This window comes from Grampus griseus (assembly GCF_964374135.1).
Source record: "Grampus griseus genome assembly, chromosome: 4".
Lineage (NCBI taxonomy): Eukaryota > Metazoa > Chordata > Mammalia > Artiodactyla > Delphinidae > Grampus > Grampus griseus.
In genome coordinates this window covers 30,978,661-30,998,703 of record NC_138997.1, presented here as the reverse complement: position 1 = coordinate 30,998,703, position 20,043 = coordinate 30,978,661, and the positions used below count along the sequence as shown (strand labels likewise).

At 37.2% G+C, this 20,043-nt stretch overlaps 2 protein-coding genes across 4 annotated transcripts in view; one reads left to right on the top strand and one right to left on the bottom strand.

Moving 5' to 3' along the window:
• FBXW7 (F-box and WD repeat domain containing 7) overlaps positions 1-20,043 on the top strand; it is a 206,311-nt gene that overhangs the window by 97,068 nt on the left and 89,200 nt on the right. For 2 of the 3 annotated variants that reach the window (XM_082653929.1, XM_082653927.1), the window contains exons 1-2: positions 16,296-16,328; positions 16,974-17,543. In XM_082653929.1, the coding sequence (XP_082510055.1) occupies positions 17,043-17,543 (501 nt within the window). In that variant the 5' untranslated portion in view covers positions 16,296-16,328; positions 16,974-17,042. Of the gene's footprint in view, positions 1-16,295; positions 16,329-16,973; positions 17,544-20,043 lie in introns of those variants that run through there. The other variant, XM_082653928.1, reaches the window with a different exon arrangement.
• Positions 11,143-12,502, bottom strand: LOC309822240 (oxysterol-binding protein-related protein 9-like; the record flags this gene model as incomplete). Its single annotated transcript, XM_082653986.1, is given in 3 exon segments — positions 11,143-11,222; positions 11,225-11,707; positions 11,740-12,502. Coding segments are annotated over 3 exon segments (1,311 nt in total). The 5' UTR covers positions 12,488-12,502.

The following is a 20,043-nucleotide window of genomic DNA, read 5'->3' as shown; positions in this document are numbered from 1 at the left end:
AATAATATCTTTATAGCGATTGCACTCTACTTTTTGGATGCAGGGTTTATGTCTTTGGTCAGCATTGTATCCCCAGTGCCTGGCGCATGTTAGAGTTTAAATCTTTTCTCTTTTTCAGTTCAAATACACATTTTCTGAAGGCACGTTGTGTGCAGTGCAGTCACGCACTATCTTCCCCCAATATGTCCACTCAACCTTCCTGCCAAGAATTTGAAGAGGAAGATGGAGTGGTTGTTTCTGAGAGTCTACATGTGAATAGTGATTTTCTGGCATATTCATCTAAATGAGGTCATTGTTTTGCCTCAGAGAGCAAGAAAAGAAATCTAGGCAGGAGTTACCTGAGTTCTAATTGCACACATACTGACTGACACTTCCTAGGGATCCAGGCATGGGGGGGATCAAGCAATAGCAAATGAGAATAGGATTCCTAAATTTAAAAAGCAAATAATAAGACGACATTTTTTTCCGCTTGTTGTTTTTCTATAGTTGCCAAGCTAAAATTATGCTCACCAAGATAGGAACCCTATTTAAAAAACAGACTCACTGGTTTTCTATAGACAATACATTTTCTATATTACAGTGGTGTGCTTTTTCTGAAGTGCAAAACCTTGTAAAATGATAGTGAGGCAGAGTAGAGGCCAGAGTTCCAGGATTTGTTCAAGTCAGTAGTTGCTCATTGTGATGGTATTGAGGCTTTCCTTAAAGATGCTGAGTTATTTCTGAAATTAAGCAGATTCTGGCTTTCTTTGGTCCTGTGATCACTGGCTCTTTAGGTAGTGGCTTCAGATGTTGCTTCTTCTAAGTACGGTTGCTTATGTGTCCCTATTGTATTCTTCATTCCAAATTCTGTCTGCTTGCTACAGAATGTTTCACAGTGAACCATGTGTTGCTGACTCTTCATCTATGGGCCCAGAGCAAAGAAGACCTAAGCCTTCTTCAGCATGTAACAGTCTTCAGCACGATGGGAGAGTCAAGGAAGGCAGAGAAGTTTTTGCATTGTCTTCAGTTAATTACACATTTTTCATTGAGGTGCTTTTATGTAAAGTGAAGGTACAGATGAGTTTTGACCAATGTATGCACTTATGTAACCATAACCAACACCTCAATCAATATACAGAGTATTTCTGTCACCCCCACCCCCGCCAAATTTCTCTCATGCTCCATTCCATTCAGTCCACACTTAGGCAACTACTGTTCTGATTACTCTCACTGTAGATTAGTTCTGTGTATTTGCAAACATCATATAAACAGAATCACATAATGTTGCTTTTTTGTGTCTGACTTCTTTCATTCAGTGTACTGTTTTTGCCATCCATGTTGTTGCATGTATCAGAAGTGCATTCTTTTTTATTTCTGTGTACTATTCCATCACATGAATACAATTCAATTAATCCGTTCTTCTGTTGATGAATATTTGAGTTGTTTCCAGTTTTGGCTATTCTGAATAAAGCTGCTATAAACCTTCTTGTACCAGCCTTTTTTATGGACATTTCTCTTGGGTAGGTACCTAGGAGTGTATATGCTAGCTCACCGCATAAGTGTGTGTTTGTAAGAAACTGCCAAGTGGTTTTCTACAGTGGTGGTACCATTTTATAGTCCAGTAGCCAAATATGAGAGTTTCAGTTGTTTCCTATTTTCAGCAACATATGGTGGTGTTTGGTCTCTTTTAATTTTAGTAATTCTTGTGGATGAGAAGATCTTCTGCATTGTGGTTTTAATTTGCATCTCTTTGATGGCTGATGTTATTGAGCACCTTTTCATGTGTTTATCAACCCTTTATATCTTCTTTTAGTCAACTGTTTGTCTTTCACCCAATTTTTTGACCTATTTAATGTTTGAATGGTGAATGACTGAATTACTACATGACTGAATTCTGTGATTATTTACCTTACTTACCCAGGTTTCAGCTTTCATATCCAAACCCGACACCCCTCTTGCTCCAAGCCATGATGACAGCACCACTCTACCTAAAAGACTTCTAGGAAGGTTGTTTGCTCAGTCATAAGGTTTTTTTCAGTAGACTTCAGTTCAGTAGACTTCTTGAACTACCACAAAGAAATAGAAATATCTGGTAACAACTTAAGATGGACACTTACATTTTTGTTTTAAAAATCTATAATCACTAAGCTTTTTTGTTTACAGTCTATGAGAAAAGTGATTGAATATAAAGGCAAAGCAGTGTGTATTGAAGATGGATAGAGGTGAGACCAGATTGGGTATGTCTTAAGTACTGTGCTTAGGATTTTAGATTTATCCTACAGAATGGTAGTTTTCAGAAGTTTTGCAGAGTCACTCGAGGGTTGCTAATTCTCTCTTCTCCCCTGCTCTCACAAGCTCTCTCTTCACCTTTTTAATATTTTGCTCTCATTTGAGCAAAGGGTTCAACATGTAAAAAGTTTAAAAGCTGCCACTGAGTTGTTGACATTTCCTGTTCTGGCAGCAGTATAGAGGGTAGATGAGAGGGGCAGGAGACAAAAGATAGGGAGATTACTAGGGATGTTATTCAAGTAGTTTGGGCAAGAGGCAGATGGCATGCGCTTATTAAACAGTACTAGAAAAGTGGGACTGGTTGTAGTGGACTTAGGAGAACTTATGATGTGAGTGGGTGACAGAAGTGTGGGGATAGGCAAGGGTAGTTTGTAACAAATGATAGGAACCAGAATGACATCCAGATTTCTCCTTTTACCCCCTTATTTCAGAAAAGTTCCAAGTACAGTGCTAAGAACTTATTTTGCCCCAGAACCATTTGATAAGTTGCCAAAATGATGCACCATCACTCCCAAACACTTGAGTATGCATTTCTTATAAACAAGGACATTCTTCTGCATAATCACAATATAACCATTAAAATCAGGACATTGGCACTGGTATATTAGATTGTTTATTCCTCAGACCCCATTGTTGTTCAAATAATATCTCGTATAAGGACAAGATTCCATTCAAAATCATGAGTTGCATTTATTATCATGTATCCAGAACAGTCCCTTGATCTTTTATTTTCATTCCTTTAACACTTTTGAAGATTACAGGCCAGTCATTTTGAACTGGGACCTTTAATTTGTGTTTCCTCTTGTTTCCTCATTAGGTTAGGCATCATTGACAGGAATATCACAACAGAAGGGATGCTGTGTTACTCCCACTGCTTCCTATTAAGTAAACATAATTTCAGTTTGTCCCATTACTGATTTGCACTTTCAGCCTTTCTCACTCTTACACTGGGAAAACACTTAAAATAATTTTCTGATCTTGAGAAACCTACGTAAAAATTATTTTATCTACAGCTCATGGTATATTCGCTTGATCAGAAGTTGTAGATATAATGATTCATTGATAATTGTCAGTGCTCTTTTGAGTACAGAATGCTTTATTTTCTCTGTGGACATGTTTATACTGGCAAATTTATTAGCCTCTTCTTTTCGTGTGGTTCCCCCTTCCCACAAAGGATGTCAGCTCCAATACAAGTTAATGGAGCAGATAGAGGAAACGCCAGTTTTTTCTTTTTTTAACTTTACCTTCTTAACCTTGACCACATAGGCCTTACCACAAATTCTTACTATTTGAGATCCAAATGAGATATGGTACGTGCAAGAGCAGTCCCCCTTTCCGCCCCAATATTTAAGACTAAACATTTTAGCCACCTTTTCTTGGGGGAAAATACAACCCCCTGGTAATTAAGCTTAACTTACTTTCCTTGAAATAAATCTCTTTTAGGGAATTCCCTGGTGGTCCAGTGGTTAGGACTGTGTGCTTTCACTGCCAAGAGCCCAGGTTCAGTCCCTGGTCGGGGAACTAAGATCCCACAAGCCACGTGGCTCGGCCAAAAAAAAAAAAAAAAAAAAAAAAAAAAGAAAGAAAATCTCTTTTATCATTTCATAAATTTTGCAAACTCATAAGAAACATAATAAATTTCATGTAACTAACTTAAACCAAAATGGGACTCAATTTTTCTTAATGTAGGCTTAGCAGATTTAATTTAAATAAAGGTTATAAATTAATTTTAATTAATGTTATTTACAGCATGAAAATTTATTGACAGTGTCGAATAGTAGAGCAACTGAAATCATAAGCCAAAGCAATATGAATAAACATATTGCCTAGACACAATTTTATACAAGACTGAAAAAACATTTCCTTATTCAGTGACATGATCAGGCTCAAATATAGACCAAGCAGTTAGAAAATTACTTCTTTTATAGGCTCATATACACATAAAAGTGTTGTTTTTGAATCTTAAAAATTATATTTACCTCCTTACAGTGAATTTACCTTTTTAATGTAAAAATTGTATTTATCTTGTATGCTTGTTCTTTGCTTTAGAAATACCATTCAGGGTCAAACATGGGATGAGCAAGCACATACAAATTTTTCTTTCAGCTGAAATGAGACCATTTTTTTAGCTTACTCTTGATGTTCATTGAATAAGTAAAAGATTGCTCAAATGTGTGAAAAGTTGGAAACTGTAGCATAATGTTCATTGTTTCCTATGATAGCAGGATATTCTTTTCTTTGCAGAAATCCAAAACTTGTCTGGGCAGATCAATAAAACTCATCTTGAATGTATTAGACTGCAGCTTCTTCCTTTTTTCTCAAGTCAAATTCTCACAATCAGAAGATTCAGAAAAAGAGTACCTGCTCATTGATAACACTTGTTTTTGAAAGGGAAGGAAAATCGTTTCAGTTTGTTCTTCAGCTTCACTAGGTGGTTTCCAGTAAGACTTGAGACTTGCTGATGACTTCTTCACTTGGGCCCGAGCAGCAGTGGAAACATTTTAGGATTTCTTTTTTGTAACACGATGTTTTCTAAAAGCGTATTTTCCTTTTAAATCCAAGAATTTTGTCCCTTGAAGTCAAAAACATTAGAGACTGAAGAGCAAGTGTGAGATCTGCAGCCGTTCTTCATCTTCAAAGTATTCAACAAAATCTCTTCCTCTGTTGTCTTAAAAGGACCCCTTTCAGCTCAAATACCCTGTTGAGAATTTTTCCTCTGCTAAGCCACTGGATTTCTTTATGTAGTAGGAGATGTTCTTTAAATACTCTGGAGTGAAATGACCTTTGTTTAATGAAGTTAACCATTTTGTAGTGTCTTCCAGAACAGTTTTATTTCATCCCGAGTGTTTTTGACACCGGTACGTGAATACCTTCTGTGTCAGTTCAGGTCCCCAGAGAAACAGATGTCAAGACAAGATTTGATGTGCAGGGAGCCCCATCCAGAGTTGGCTATTGGAGCATTCCCACCATGCTCAGGCTTCTGCTGGGAGAAGTCTAGAGGAAGCATGGCCAGGTGTGAATGTTACTGTGGATTCCAAGGTGAGGTAGCTGGGGGCTGTCAGGCAGCTCTGCTCCTCATAGCAGGTTCTGTTGAAGGGATATCTGAGCAGGGCACCACTGTGGCCACCACACCCACGATATCCCATTTGGGCTCTGACGCCATCCTGTCATGTGGATGCCTTTCTTACCCTGCTGACGTTCGACACGCCCACCCAAGTAGAACTTCTCATTCTGCTCTGCCTTTGCCCTGCTGGGTCTCTCTGCTGTATGGATCACTCCTCACCTTGCTCATAGTCAGGCTGTTTCCTCCCACCTTCCCCCACATACTGGGAAGCCCTCCTCCCACTGCTTGGACTGACCCCTCTGCTGGACTGCCACCACCTCCCACACATACACCTAACTTGCCTGGCTCCACTTAATGGCTTTAGGACTGAATTGTTGAGGGGAGGGGATAGTAGAAGGAAGTAGAAGAGGAAGAACCATTTGGGTTTCTTAAATCTGCAACTGACTAGAATATGCTTCCATTCACCGAGGTAGAGAAAATAGGAGGAGGACCTAAGAAGAAACTTGGGGGGGTGTGTGTGTACAGGAATTTGCGTTTTAAAATAACGAATTTGGGGCAACTGTGGGATATCTTGATAAAACTAATAGGCTCAGTGGAGGAGTTTGGCTAGAGAGAATAGAATTGGTTGTCATTAGCTTCTATGTGGTAGTTAAAATCCCAGGTTGCAAAGAAACTGCAGAGAAGGAAGGAGCTGTCAGTGGAGAGCAATAGTGCTGCCTGGTGGACAATACTAAGAAAAGGATTATATCAAGGGAAACTAAGGGATGTGAGAATTGTAAAGAGGGGAGTGCTTGTTTAGTAATGTCAAAAGTTTACATTTTTTACAAAAATGGTAAAAGATCCAGTGGGATTTAGCAACCAGTTTAAAATTTAGTTATAATGGAGTAAACCCAGATTGCAGAGGGAGTGGAGGTGAACGGGAGTGAGGAATTAAATTTGGCCAGAAATAGGTATGTTATTTAACTTACATACACATATGTATATGTAAGTTAAATAACATAAAAAGTAGGTATTGACATATGGACTGAAAAATAGTGTTTTTCATCCTTTCTAGTAAAGATATACATGATTGATGAGGCATGTGGATTTAAAATATTCAGTTCAGAACCATAAAACTTCAAATGAATAATTGCTGGTTGTATGAATACTTGTATGATGTGCCCCGTATTGTTCATTTTGTGTTGATTTTATTAATCTACAGTACTAAGGATCTGTTCAGCTAATTTTGCAGCCTCTGGAAGATTTTCACCTTAAGCTGCATAAATGATTTCCCAGTTAGCTGCAGTATGGGAGATGTGAAACTAGAATTACTCCACAAATTATGTGCTTTTGAAGTATTCATCTTTTTAGTCACACATTTTTTATAACGTGCTGAAAATAACAAGAAATTTGATAAAGGGAAAATATCTTTATGACTTAGAGGAAGATAATTTATAAATAAATGTTAACATATTAGATTTATACCCTCTGAGTTTCAAGAGTACTACAGGTGACTTGTTCAGTACAGACTACAACTTAAAAAAATATGTTCAAAATATCTGGTACGTTTTTGTGACCTGGCTTGTAGCTCTTCTTTGATGAGGAAAGAATTCTCAGCACACGACTGGCTTTAAAAAGATGTAATAATTATTTACTCACTAAATGTTTTGAGGACCGACTGAGCCAAGCATTTTTGTAGGTGCTGAAGATAGTGGTGAAAAAGGTAAGTCTCTTTCCTTATGGAGCTTAAATTCTAGTGGGAAGAGGCGGATAATACATGAAGAAATGAATGGATGGATGGATGGATGGATGGATGGATAGATAGATAGATAGGTAGGCACTCTATATAAACAGACAGTATTGCAGTGCTTTTATACAGTGCTTGGAGCAGAATAAAGCAGGGCAAAGGGGAATAATGTGATGCAAGGGAGTGATTATTTTAAATAAGATTATTAGGGAAAGTGCATTTCTTAGAGGATGTTTGAAAAGAGTCCTGAAGGAAATAATGGGAAGAACCATGCAGATATATGAGGGAGAGCATTCAGATAGAAGGTGTATCCAGTGCAAAGGCTCTGAGGTAGCAGCGTATTTTCCTCTTCCAGAAAGAACAAGGACAGAAAGAGTGGAGCAAGGTGAAAAAGAGAGAAGAGTGGAATATGAGCTCAGAGTGGTGGGATGTGTGTCGATTATACAGGGCCTAAAATACAACCATTTATAAAAAAATGACCTTTATTGTGAGTGAGATGGGAAGCTCTTGGTGGATTTTGAGTAGCAGATACTAAGTATCTAAGTAAGTGATACTAAGTAAGTGATACTTAGTATGTGTTCCAGATACTTACCTTTAATCAGTTTGAACATAGGGATTAATACTAAATTATTAATTTGTCATATAGAGAGTTCATAATATGCAGTACTATTAAGTGGTGCGTCCAGAAGAGGAATCCTGGTGATTAGTGAGGTTCTTTTAGGATTCATTGAAAATCCTAACCTGCTTATAGAAGGTGATTCCCAGCTTTGAGTTATCGTTCTCGATGATCAGTACAATTTGGTTGATTTTCCTACCATCTATATCTTAAAGCTTCTTAACTGACTTTGTAGATCAAGCCTAGTGGCTTCTGAAAATGTTAGTATTGCACAGTCTTTGAAGGCTTTGACAATTTGCTTGTCACCCCGTGTACATTAGTGTAACCAGTATTACTCAGTGTCTACTATGATTTCAAGGTTAATCTTTGCCTGGTAATCTTTGGAGGCTCACAATTCTGGTTCACTCTGAGATAGGCTTTCAGAGCTCACTTTAACATGTATACTATGCCCTCTTTAACTCCTTTAGGCAACCTAAAATAAGCTGTTCAAATGGTTTTGGATAATCAAAGGTCTTTTGAGAAGCGACGTTCATAAGAAACTATTTAAAAAGTTTGTGAGAAACTTAAAAAAAAAAAGGCACTGAAATTAGGTCTGAAGTGCTGCGAATGTAACCAGGTATAATGACTAAAAGTTACCCTGTATTTTCTAGGACTTGGGGAAAGTCACATAGTAGTTCTCTTTTATCTCAATAACCTTACTATTGAATTTTTTTGAAGAGCAATTTATTATAATACTTATAATACTTCTCCTTCATCCTGGAATGGAGATGCTTGTAGGTGTCTCTTCCTTTAGGTACCCTTAGGTTTGGGCCTCTCTGGACTTTCACACTGCCAGGAGAAGCCTGTTCTCCCCACTTACCTAAGGAAAAGTGGTGCCCCTTTTCCCTTTTCTTTCTCCAGCCGTTACTTTATACAAAGTCCAGCTTTATTTAATATGGGATTTGCCTACTCACTAAAATTCATTTGTAACACCAAAAATCAGTACTTGTGGTACTTTCACAGTCATTTGTGGATGTTCGCATGCACAGGGTGGCAAAAAATTTGAGTCACCTGACATGGACTTTCCCGTCTGAACCAGGTGACACTCTGCTTTCTTGTTTCAGCTCTCATATTTTACACAAGTGTCCTTTTCATCGTCTGTTTACTGAAACATTTTTCACTAAAAGCTTTTTGTGTTTATTGTTTGTGGTTTTGCTGTTCAAAATGATTCCCAAGCAGTTTTGAGGTACTGCCTAGTGTTGTGATGGAAAACATACATGTTAGATAAGCTTCTTTCAGGCATGAATTTATAGTACTGTTGACCATGAGTTCAATGTTAATCAACTATATATTAAATAACATGTCTTTAAATAGAAATACACATATAAAAAGATTATGTATTGATCAGTTGGCAAAAACGTGACTAGCGGCTTGCAGGAACTCAACCGTGTATTTCCCTTAGGAACACTCGTTTGGTATTTGTGGCAACTTTATAGAACACAATTACTGTGAATAATGAGAGTCGACTGGGACTTCCCTGGTGGCGCAGTGGTTAAGAATCTGCTTGCCAGTGCGGGGGACACGGGTTCGAGCCCTGGTCTGGGAAGATCGCACATGCCGTGGAGCAACTAAGCCTGTGCACCACAACTACTGAGCCTACACTCTAGAGCCCGTGAGCCACAACTACTGAGCCTGCATGCCGCAACTATTGAAGCCCGTGCGCCTAGAGCATGTGCTCCGCAACAAGAGAAGCCACCGCAATGAGAAGCCTGTGCACCGCAAGGAAGAGTGACCCCCACTCGCTGCAACTAGAGAAAGCCCGCACACAGCAACGAAGACCCAATGCAGCCAAAAATAAATACGTAAATTAAAAAAAATAATGAAAACGAACTATGTTTAATTAAGGGTAGTGATTTATAGAGACTTTAGGTATAAACATTTCATCATTCCCTCTCACTGAAACCATCGTTTTAGATTTGTTTAAATACATGCATAAAGAGTTGTAATGTAAAATTTAATTTTGCTATGGGTTCAGGTTAAAAGTCACTGATTAACTTGTAAAGAAACATTTCTAAACATTATCTTCTACAAAATTAATATGTGCCTGAGGCATATTGAGTGCTCAGTGAGTATTTATTTTAGAGTAATAATTTTTCAGCATTGTAGGATTCTGGTTTTGGAGAAGAAGGCAATATCAGTGTTAGAGAATAATATTCTTTTAAGACTTTATCATATGTAGTTATGTAGACTGAGGCACATGAAAGAAAACTCAGTTGAATGTCAATTTCTGGTCCCTGCTTTGCTCTAAGCTAGCTAATCTTGAGAAATACGTACTCTCTTTGAGCCCAATTGCTTTGTCTGTGAAGTGAGGAACATTTTCAATTTGTTCAGTTTCATTTTCTTTTGTCAGTATTACTCCTGACCTTAAATCATTTCCATTCTCATCAAGGAAATCATACAATTTAATGTCAAAATACATTAGCTGTCACATTTTGTTTTACTGACTTCAACTTCAGTCTCACTGATTATTGATAAAAATGTAAGTTATGTATATGATATATCTGACATTATATACTGGTAAGAAGAAATAAAAGAACATCCTTAAATTTTACATAATTTTTTTTTTTAGGATATAGGATTCTGTTTGTTGATGTTTGTGTTTCATATGATACAGTGTCCTAAATCATACAAAAAGTTTTCTCTAAAAACAGTTTAAAATTAGAATTATAAAAAGCAAAAATGTGCTTTTATTAATACCTCATTTATTAATATTTCCTGTATGGCAGAAGTTTTAGATTATGGGTGCTTAGTTTTTTTTTGTGGGACTTTATAAACTAATTGTTTTTTTTTTGGAAAAATTGCTTTATGAAGCCTTAAGAAGCACTGAGTATAATTAAACTGTAGTCCAGAGTTAGATACAATTTAATAATAGTTCAATTCCAAAATAAAAGTTATTGTAGGTGAGACCATGAAATTTCCTAACATGTGATTTTAATAGTTTGCCCTAAATTTTCTAAAACGACCCAGAGGAACCAATATTTACAGTAGATGGCATATTTATGAAAAATCTGACATCACCTATTTCATATATATATATATATATATATATATATATATATATATATATATATATATATATAAAACCTAAGATTATACGACCTAGGAAATAGATGTTGTATATCTCAACAGCAATACTAGAATGCAGAGTTTGAGACTGGGATTTATAACGTGAGATTTGGAAAAGGAGCAGACATCTTGTTTTCAAAACCTGAAGTTTTTCTCAAGACCGAAGTCAACATTGTAACTGCCACAGAACAGGAAAAGGGAAGCTTTTCTCGCTTTACTTGTTCATCTGCATCAGAAAGTCCAGTATCCCTGAGATAGGAACCACTGCAATAAGAAGGGAGTGAATAGGTTCTCCTAAAGGAAGATTGTTACTTCATTATGCCTCTGCCCTGGTCACCAGGAGTGAACTTTGCATTTCCCAACCTAATGCTTGGCAGCACCGAGACGTTTCAGTAATGGTTCATCATAAACCCAGCATTCTCCATCTTCATGAAATAACCTGTCTCCCGTTGAATTTCCTTTTGTTTCCTTTCTCGGGCTTCTGCTCTTTGTCTTTCTTCAAGTCTGTGCTTGGCTTCAGTTGCTGCATCAGTGTCTCTGATTTTTAAGTTGAAAGTGACATCCTTCCAAAGGCAGTGGGTTTCACACTCATTCTGATCTTCCAACTTCCTCACTTTCTTCTTGATTATAGGCAACTTCTTGGTATCTATAAAAACTACATTTTCCCCTGTTGAATATTTTGCATACATTATACCATTCCATTCCCCATCAATTAAGCAGAAAGATTTCGTGTCATTTGGAGAAAAAATCTCAGCAGTAGTTCTGTGCTTCTTGCCCCCATAGAAAGGTTTAGTGTGGAAGACGATATTGGTACTATAGCCAGTTTTGGAACAATTAATATTGCATTCTCTGCCTAGTTCCACGCAGGGCACTGTGTGGAGAGACCTTCCACGACCATTGCGGAATGTGAGAATGTAATGTTCATCATAAGGTACTATTTTACAGCCTGAACCATTCGGCCTGTGGCATCCTTCTGGTCACTAATACTCACAAACAGGTCCGGATGTGCAAAAAAGTCTGCATACATTTCTAAAAGAGATCTTCTTTCAAGAATAAATGTTGGAAGAACTACCTTAGTAAGATCCATTCCAAGCCTAACCTGTGACAACAGATGCATGATAACACTCTTGTGCTCTTCCATTGACCCTGCCTCCCCTTCATCATCTCTCTCATCATGTGAATCGAAAAGTTCAGCATCACTTGTCCCATTGGACATGGAAGAATTAAGTGATTCCGTGGTATCTGGGCACTTTAGACTATTCCCTAAGCTGCTGTGTGTCAAGACTGAGGCAGATCCAGAGGAATCTATTAAGTGCTGTGGGGATGAGCCACTCTGTTGGAATTCATCCACATCATAGAATTCATCTTCACATCTAGAATAAGAGAACTCTGGGACTGTGTTTGGAGACAAGTTGACATGGCTTGGAGAAGTTAGACTGCTTCTAGGTGGTGAGTGCCCACTGCCTGTACTATTTGGTGTTGGAGTCTGATGATGTCCCAAGGTAGCTAATACGGGTCCAACTGGTAGAGAAGATGGATGCTGCTCTGACTTACACAACTGAGCAGGTTCTGGAGGTAAGACAGTCTGGGAAGGCATTGTGTTGATCACACGTTCCAAGGGACTAGGTTGATATATTGCATCTACAGGATTAATAGTACTTTTAGCGATCTGCAGCAACACAATGCAGTGTTTGATTGATTCTACCATGCTATTTGTTGTCTCTTTGAGAGTTGCAGTTTTCTTTCTCTGTTCATCATCTTTGCAGTTTTGAAGTTTGTCATCAAAAAGCTTTAACTGTTCTATCAAGATTTGTAGGTAAGCATCAGCCGCTGTAAGTTTCTTATCAAAGTTTTGGACACTAGGAACAAATCCTGAATCAAACCCCCAGGGGGCGGCGGGAAGGAGGCGGGGAGAGAACGATATCCATATTCGTGCCCGATATTCGTGCCCGCGGCCCCGGCAAGAAGCAGGGTCCCTGGGGACTCAGGAGTGGGAGCCGGCCCCTCCCTCTCCCAGGCCCTCCGGGTCTAATTAGCAAGTAGCCATCAAGAAAGCCATTCGCCAAGGCCCCTGCCTTCTGTGCCTCCAGGGGAGAGAGCCGAGGGCCGCTTCCGAGCACCCACTCTTCTCCACCGTCTGCCGGATCACCGGGCTGCTGCGCAGTCGGTCCGGTCCGGTTCAGCCGGTCCCCCGGTACAGCCCTTCGCCCCCTGTGTAAACTAATTTTTGAATGTTTTTTCCCCCTTAAAAGTGTTTAATAGTTGATTCTGATTTCCTATTAATTATTGGATAAATATTATTTTAATTAAGTCATTAACTTATTTAATAGATTATTATTAGGAAGAACACATTTTCTAAAAATACTGTTTTTTAAATTAATACCAACAGAAAATGAAAATTTCCTCTTAGTTTCTATATATTTATTACTATTTTCCACTCCCAGAATGAGTCAGAGAAGTCCAATTTTTATGTAAGTCTATCAGTTAGATATTTTCAGCTTCTTCAAATATTCTGGAATTCCTGTAATTTGACTTTCAGTTGTGTCATTGAATATTTTTTATTGGCTGTGCTTTAAATCTGATTCTTCTACTTGGATTTTCCATTATTGACCAGGTCTATCTTTAAGAGTCTGTATTATTTTGAAAGCTGTTTACGTGCTACACTGTAAATATGAGTCAGTTTATTGGCTTAAGACATTTCTTCTCTGTTCCCCTCAATATTACACTAAAGTTATACAATGACAGTGATTTGTATTTTTATTATTCATAATTGGTAACAGAAGTGTTCTTCAGTGACCAGGTACTGTTTTTGAAATGCCAGTTACAAACTTTCTATTTGTTGATAGGCTGGCTGCTTACCAACAGTCTCCTCCCTTTACGCACATTCTTTATGCTTTGTTTTATGATCTTGGTTCTCTCATTTTTTTACTTTGTAAGTTGCTCTTAATATGTCATTTAACCTGTTTCAGTCTTGTAAAAATATGCCTGTTAGGTTGGGTACACAAAGGGCAATTTTCTTGGGGCCTGCATTATCCCAGGCAGTGTCCCTGATTTCATGCCATTCTGTGAATAAACATCCAAGTGAAAAACGTTCTCGTTAGTGTTACGAGAGCTAGACTTTAGATACAGTTACTAAAGCAAGATTTTGATTCTAGCCTTGAAGAAATCCTGTGTATAGCAGATTTACTTTTATATACACAGGGGTAGTGTGTGTGTGTGTGTGTGTGTGTTTGTGTGTATTTTTTCATTTGTGTAGGTCACTGTGTTTCAGTATGTTATTTTTAACCTGATTTCCTGTGATATTTTCATAGTTTGTCTTTGACATATACTAGCCAGCAAGATTTTGATGACCTTTATTTTCTGTAGTTTATCTTCTGAAAACAATGGATATATATATTCCTTTTTCTAAGGAACCCTACCTGCTACCTCAAAGATAAAGTTTGTATTGTGCTTGCCTGAGTTGTAAATAAGAACCACTTGACTTTTATTTTTTTTCTTCAAAAGCATAATAACATTTTATTTTTAATTTTTATTTTACACTGGAGTATAGTTGATGAACAATGTTGTGTTAGTTTCAGGTGTACAGCAGAGTGATTCAGTTATACATGTATCTATTCTTTTTCAAATTCTTTTCCCATTTAGATTTTTACAGAATATTTGGCAGAGTTCTCTGTGCTGTACAGTAGGTTCTTGTTGGTTATCTATTAGAACTACTTGACTTTTAAAAGCCGCATTTAATATATATTACATCATAGTTTATTGATTACATTTGATCATCAAAATCTCTTGCGCGAAAGAAGGTTCCCTTCCTCTTTCTCTAGAGGGCTATTTCATGTCTTTCTCTTCAAATTTGTAACATCACTCTCAGCTGATAACCTTACTTCTTCCTATTTTACAAAGAAAAGGAAAAAATAATTGAAAGAATGAGCAGGGAACTTCCAAAGACTCTGACCACTATAAAAATCTACCTGCTTCCAACTGTTCCCACATTGAGAAATATGCTAAAAAGAAGTAAAGTATTTATATAATACTATACTGCTTTTCCATCTATGACCGTAAATGTAGTATCCCCTTTTCTAACTATCCCCTTTTCTAACGTTTGAATGCTTTCTCATCACCCCCTTTTTAATTACTTAAGGATATCACTTCACTATTTCTTCTCTCTCTTGATTACATTATTGACTTTTTTGTTTTGTGCTGGATCATTCTTGTCAGTGTACAGATATGCTGCTAGTTCGCTAGTCTTAATCAAGAATCTTCTCTTGACCCCATTTTCCCTACCAATTACTACTCCCTTTCTTTTGTTCCCTTTTGCATCAAACTGCAAACTCTTCCATACCCACCATCTCTATTCTCTTTTCCCAGTCTCTTAAATCTACTTTTATCAGACTTCAACTAACGAAAACTCCTCCTATTACTAGTGACTTCCATGTTACTGAATCCAGTGGTCAGTTCTCTGTCTCCATCCTACTTGATCTCTTGGCGGTAGTTGTCATCATTTACTTTCTCCTGCTGGATATGCTTTCTTAACTTGGCTTTACGGGTAACTCTGGTTCTTGGTTTTCCTACTTAGTCACCTTTGCTGGCTACTTCTTTTCTTTTAGAATGTTGGAGGGTCTCAGGGGTCCATCTTTAGAACTCTTCTCTTTCTACATTTATACTTCTAGAGTAAGTAGAATTTAAGAATTCCCCCCCCCCACACTGTAGCTTATTTCTTAGAAATTGTTGATTATAGAAGAGAAAATAAAATACTGTTATTTAAAAACTATCTTTTGGACTTTCTTGACCCCATCTTAAAGTTTGCCATGAGAACTGTGGACCTTTGGGGGAGTGACCATCTAGTGGCAAGGGTTGGAGAGGTGGATAAGGCTGTTTTATTTAAAGATCATTGTGATATAATGTAGTAACTCTTAGGGCATGATAGAAAATGGATATTGTATTTCCTTATCTCATAAACCTTAAAGGTATTTTTAAAAGGAATTTTATATAAACTTGTGTAATGTGTTGGCATTATTTTCTGTAACCTCAAGCATGTCCATATAGATATCTGCAAAGGATGAAATTTAAAATGGAACGTTATGAAAAGATAATATATCAGATCAAATTTTAGAGCCACGGTTAAAAACATAAAAGTAAACATGCTTGATGCATAAAATTTGAGAAATACGGTAAAAAAATGAATTAAAACACCTATCATACCACTGCCTAAATGCAGTTTATATTTTGAAATATTTCTTCAATCTAGTCTTGTGCAGTTTAAAAATCATTCTATGATCATATAATGTCCATTTTGTGAAAACGTCCATGTTTTCACAATTTTTTTTTAATGAACATTATGTTTAGGGATTGTACTAAATATATCCCATCTCAAGGGTTCATTTGTCTTGAACATTTGGGTTTTGATTATTTTAATTTACATTTACATTTATTTTTATTTTTTGTTTTTGTGGATAAAGCTGCAGTGAGCATCCTCTGCATCATTTTTTTTTTCTGTTTTAGGATTACTTCCTTAGGATAGATTGCCAGAAGTGGAGTGACTGGGTCAGAGGGTATGAACTTACGAATGGTTTTTCTTTTCTTTTTTTGAAATAAATTTTTTTATTTATTTGATGTCTAATTGATTTATATTCATTATGAAAAATGAAAATCATAGTGATTATATTTGGTAACTGTCAGAAAACTGTGTCTAAAGGCAAGGTTCTGTGATCCGAAAAGTTTGGGAAATTCCTAAAGTTAAAAAAAAAAGCCTTTTAATCTTGGTTTATCTCAGCATTTCCTGAACTTAACTGAGCATTGAATAGGTTTTTCTGTGATACACTTCTTAACATTTTGTGGAAGTTTGACAAAGGGTATAGTTTATGAGCTACTGATCTAAAATTTAAAAATGTTTTATTGGTTAGATTATGTTTTATTGGTCAAAGCAACTAAACTATAAACCTTTGTTCTAAAATTATTTTTAAAAGATTAAAATAAAGCTGTTTACTATATGATTTTTGTGTATGTCTTTATAAAGTCTCATACTTTTATAATTTAAACTTTCTATACTGACTCCAAAAGAACATCTTAATGTCTCCATGGCATCAAATACTTTTTACAGTCTTTAATGAAATTTGGAATATAGACATATAACATAAAAGTAGAAGATAATGTAGATTGTACAAACCTTTTTTCCCTCCCCCCATTTTTCTCTACAGAATGTGAAAACCTTTGCATCTTCTGATAGTCTAGCCAAGGTCCAAGAAGTAGCAAGCTGGCTTTTGGAAATGAATCAGGAACTGCTCTCTGTGGGCAGCAAAAGACGACGAACTGGAGGCTCTCTGAGAGGTAACCCTTCCTCAAGCCAGGCAGATGAGGAGCAGATGAATCGCGTGGTGGAGGAGGAACAGCAGCAGCAGCTAAGACAACAAGAGGAGGAGCACACTGCAAGGAATGGTGAAGTCGTTGGAGCAGAACCTAGACCTGGAGACCAAAGTGATTCCCAGCAAGGACAATTGGAAGAAAACAATAACCGGTTTATTTCAGTAGATGAGGACTCCTCGGGAAACCAAGAGGAACAAGAGGAAGACGAGGAACATGCTGGTGAACAAGATGAGGAGGATGAAGAGGAAGAGGAAATGGACCAGGAGAGTGATGATTTTGATCAGTCTGATGACAGCAGCAGGGAAGATGAACATACACATAGTAACAGTGTCACAAACTCTAGTAGTATCGTGGACCTGCCTATTCACCAACTCTCCTCCCCGTTCTATACAAAGACAACAAAAGTAAGTACATTTAGTCTGCTCTTCACCTGAGAAATTTTACATATCCGTATTAATTGTAACGAAACTTTCCTCACAGTCTTTGTAGTATTGCAAAATTAATCTTCAGATGTGTAGTAATAAAATGAACTAATTTTTGTTTTACAGAAGGTATTAGAAAGTATTAGAAATAGAAATACTGATAATGGGACAATGTTATTACACATGGAGAGAGGGTATTTGATCCTATTACTATGAAAAATCATTAATATCAAATTTCATTATCAGTTTTGTCCCTGGGACAGGGGTTAGTAGGTTGCATGTAGTGGAGAGGGTTGGAGTGAAACATGGTTTGTGTAGATCAAGTAGTGAAGGCTCTTTTCTTATTTACCAAGTGCAGCTGAGCTGGTGGGCTGTGTATTCACAGGTGTTACTCCAAGGCAGTAGTTACTAGAAGCTACCTCACAATTAGTTTTCTTATTATGATGAATAAGATATATCCTTTGTAAATAATTTTCTCTTTGTTATGTAAACAAGGTAAAATTACAGTCTGAATATTAGTATTTGGTTGTTGGGGAAATCTGAGTAGGTATTTTTAAAAGTTAAAATGCTAGACGCCGACGTATTTAAGATTATGAAACATTTTTCCTACTTTATAAAACAACAAGAATGTATGGTGCTGTCTTCACTGCTTGCTTTCTTCTAGTTATTTTATTAAAGTTAAAGCATTTAGGAACCCCAGAGGAATTTTTTTTTTTTCCTGATTCCATTTTAGTGGAACACTCCATTTGCTTCTCCAGGCAATTTGAATATTAAGTATAGGATAACCACACCATTTTGGTTTGTATTTGACTGTGAGAAATAGGAGGTGATATGAAGATGCACTTAGATTCCCAACTTTCGCTCAAGTTACTGCCACGACTTCCCTTGCTTGCAGTTTTCCTTTCCCTTTGTTCCTGGGAGACAGCTCTGTTGGATCTGCCTCCTTATCTCATTTAGCTGGTGGTAGCCCATGGAAAGTAGCCATAGCCATGTTTTAAAAGGTGGACAGTTAGACTCTTGTCTAAACTAGAGGAATCCTATCAGTTCAGGGACTTGGTGACTAATCTAGTGCTGAGAGACAATTCCATTTTATACAGTCCTTGGAGGCTGTGCCAGAGTTAAGGACTGGATACACTGTCACTATCACACACCGTCATTGCTTCCCAGAATTGTCCTTGCTGGATAGGCAGGGAGCTGCTGTCTGAGGTGGAAGCGGGAAGTGTTTGAGTAAATATGGAATTGCCAGTGCTAATTCTGTGGGGTGGCATGTGGGCTTCTTTCCTCAAAACATTCCTGGAATTATCACTTAAAATTGCGGTCATAACAAGGGGCAGGGATTGTGGAGAGAAAGAGGAAGCATTGCTCACTACCCAGTCTTTCTATTGTATTCCCTTTCCCCCATCAAATTACAGTCAAAATGAAATGATATAGTGTCTGGGCTTTGCTTCAAAATAATACCAAAGGGGAGAATAGGAAGGAGGGTATAGATTGGCCATGAGTTAGTTGCTAATTGTTGAAGCCGGGTTATAGGGACATGGGGGTTCGTGGGTATTCTATGTAGTTTTCCAAGTATGTTTAAAGTTTTCCATAATAAAAAAAAATTAGGTTGTAAAGAATATGAACACACACACACACACACACACACACACACACACACACACACACACACACACACACACACACACACACACACACACACACACACACACACACACACACACACACACACACACACACACACCACCCAAAGTTGGAAATGAGAGTTTTCTTTACATACCTTGGTCTTGTTCACTAGCTCCTCAGTCATCTAAGTGCTGACTTCTCTTCTGCATTGAAATTTATTTTCTCTGTATTTTGGTGCTATTGAAATTACAGGAAATTCAATAAGGACATCATGTGCATTTTGCTGGAGTTAGAATTTATCTTAATCAATATTTTAGGCAGTGTTGCTAAGCAGTGGTCTATATAAAGAGGAGAGAACGTAAAAAGAATTATATCCAGAATGAATGAGGTATGTAGCATAACTTCTATCCTTTTTTTCCCTTCAGGCTTCTTCGCTCATAGATCTTTATCTTTGCATGCTTTCTGTTTCTTTATCATTTAGAAATTAGATAAAAATCATGAATATCCATGTAGAGTAGACTGTGAGTTAAACAATTCTTTGGAAAGGAGCATTTTAACTGAAGTAATATCTTACTTATTTTACAGACATTAAAATAAATAATGGCTGAGGTAGTTTATCCTCTTATTCGCTTACTTGTAAATTTTACAGTGAATCATTTATTTAGCCCATAAACAACACACAAACAGATTTAACATCATCCTCTTTAACTTGACCTGCAATAAAATAGCTTAGACACTCGGTTTAATAGTTGAATTGCTGTATCAGTTTTGCTTCGGCTTGTGAACCTTAAACTCTTTCTAAAACATGTTTATCCCTAATTTCCCTAGCCTGTCTGCAAGTTTAGATTTTATTTAATTG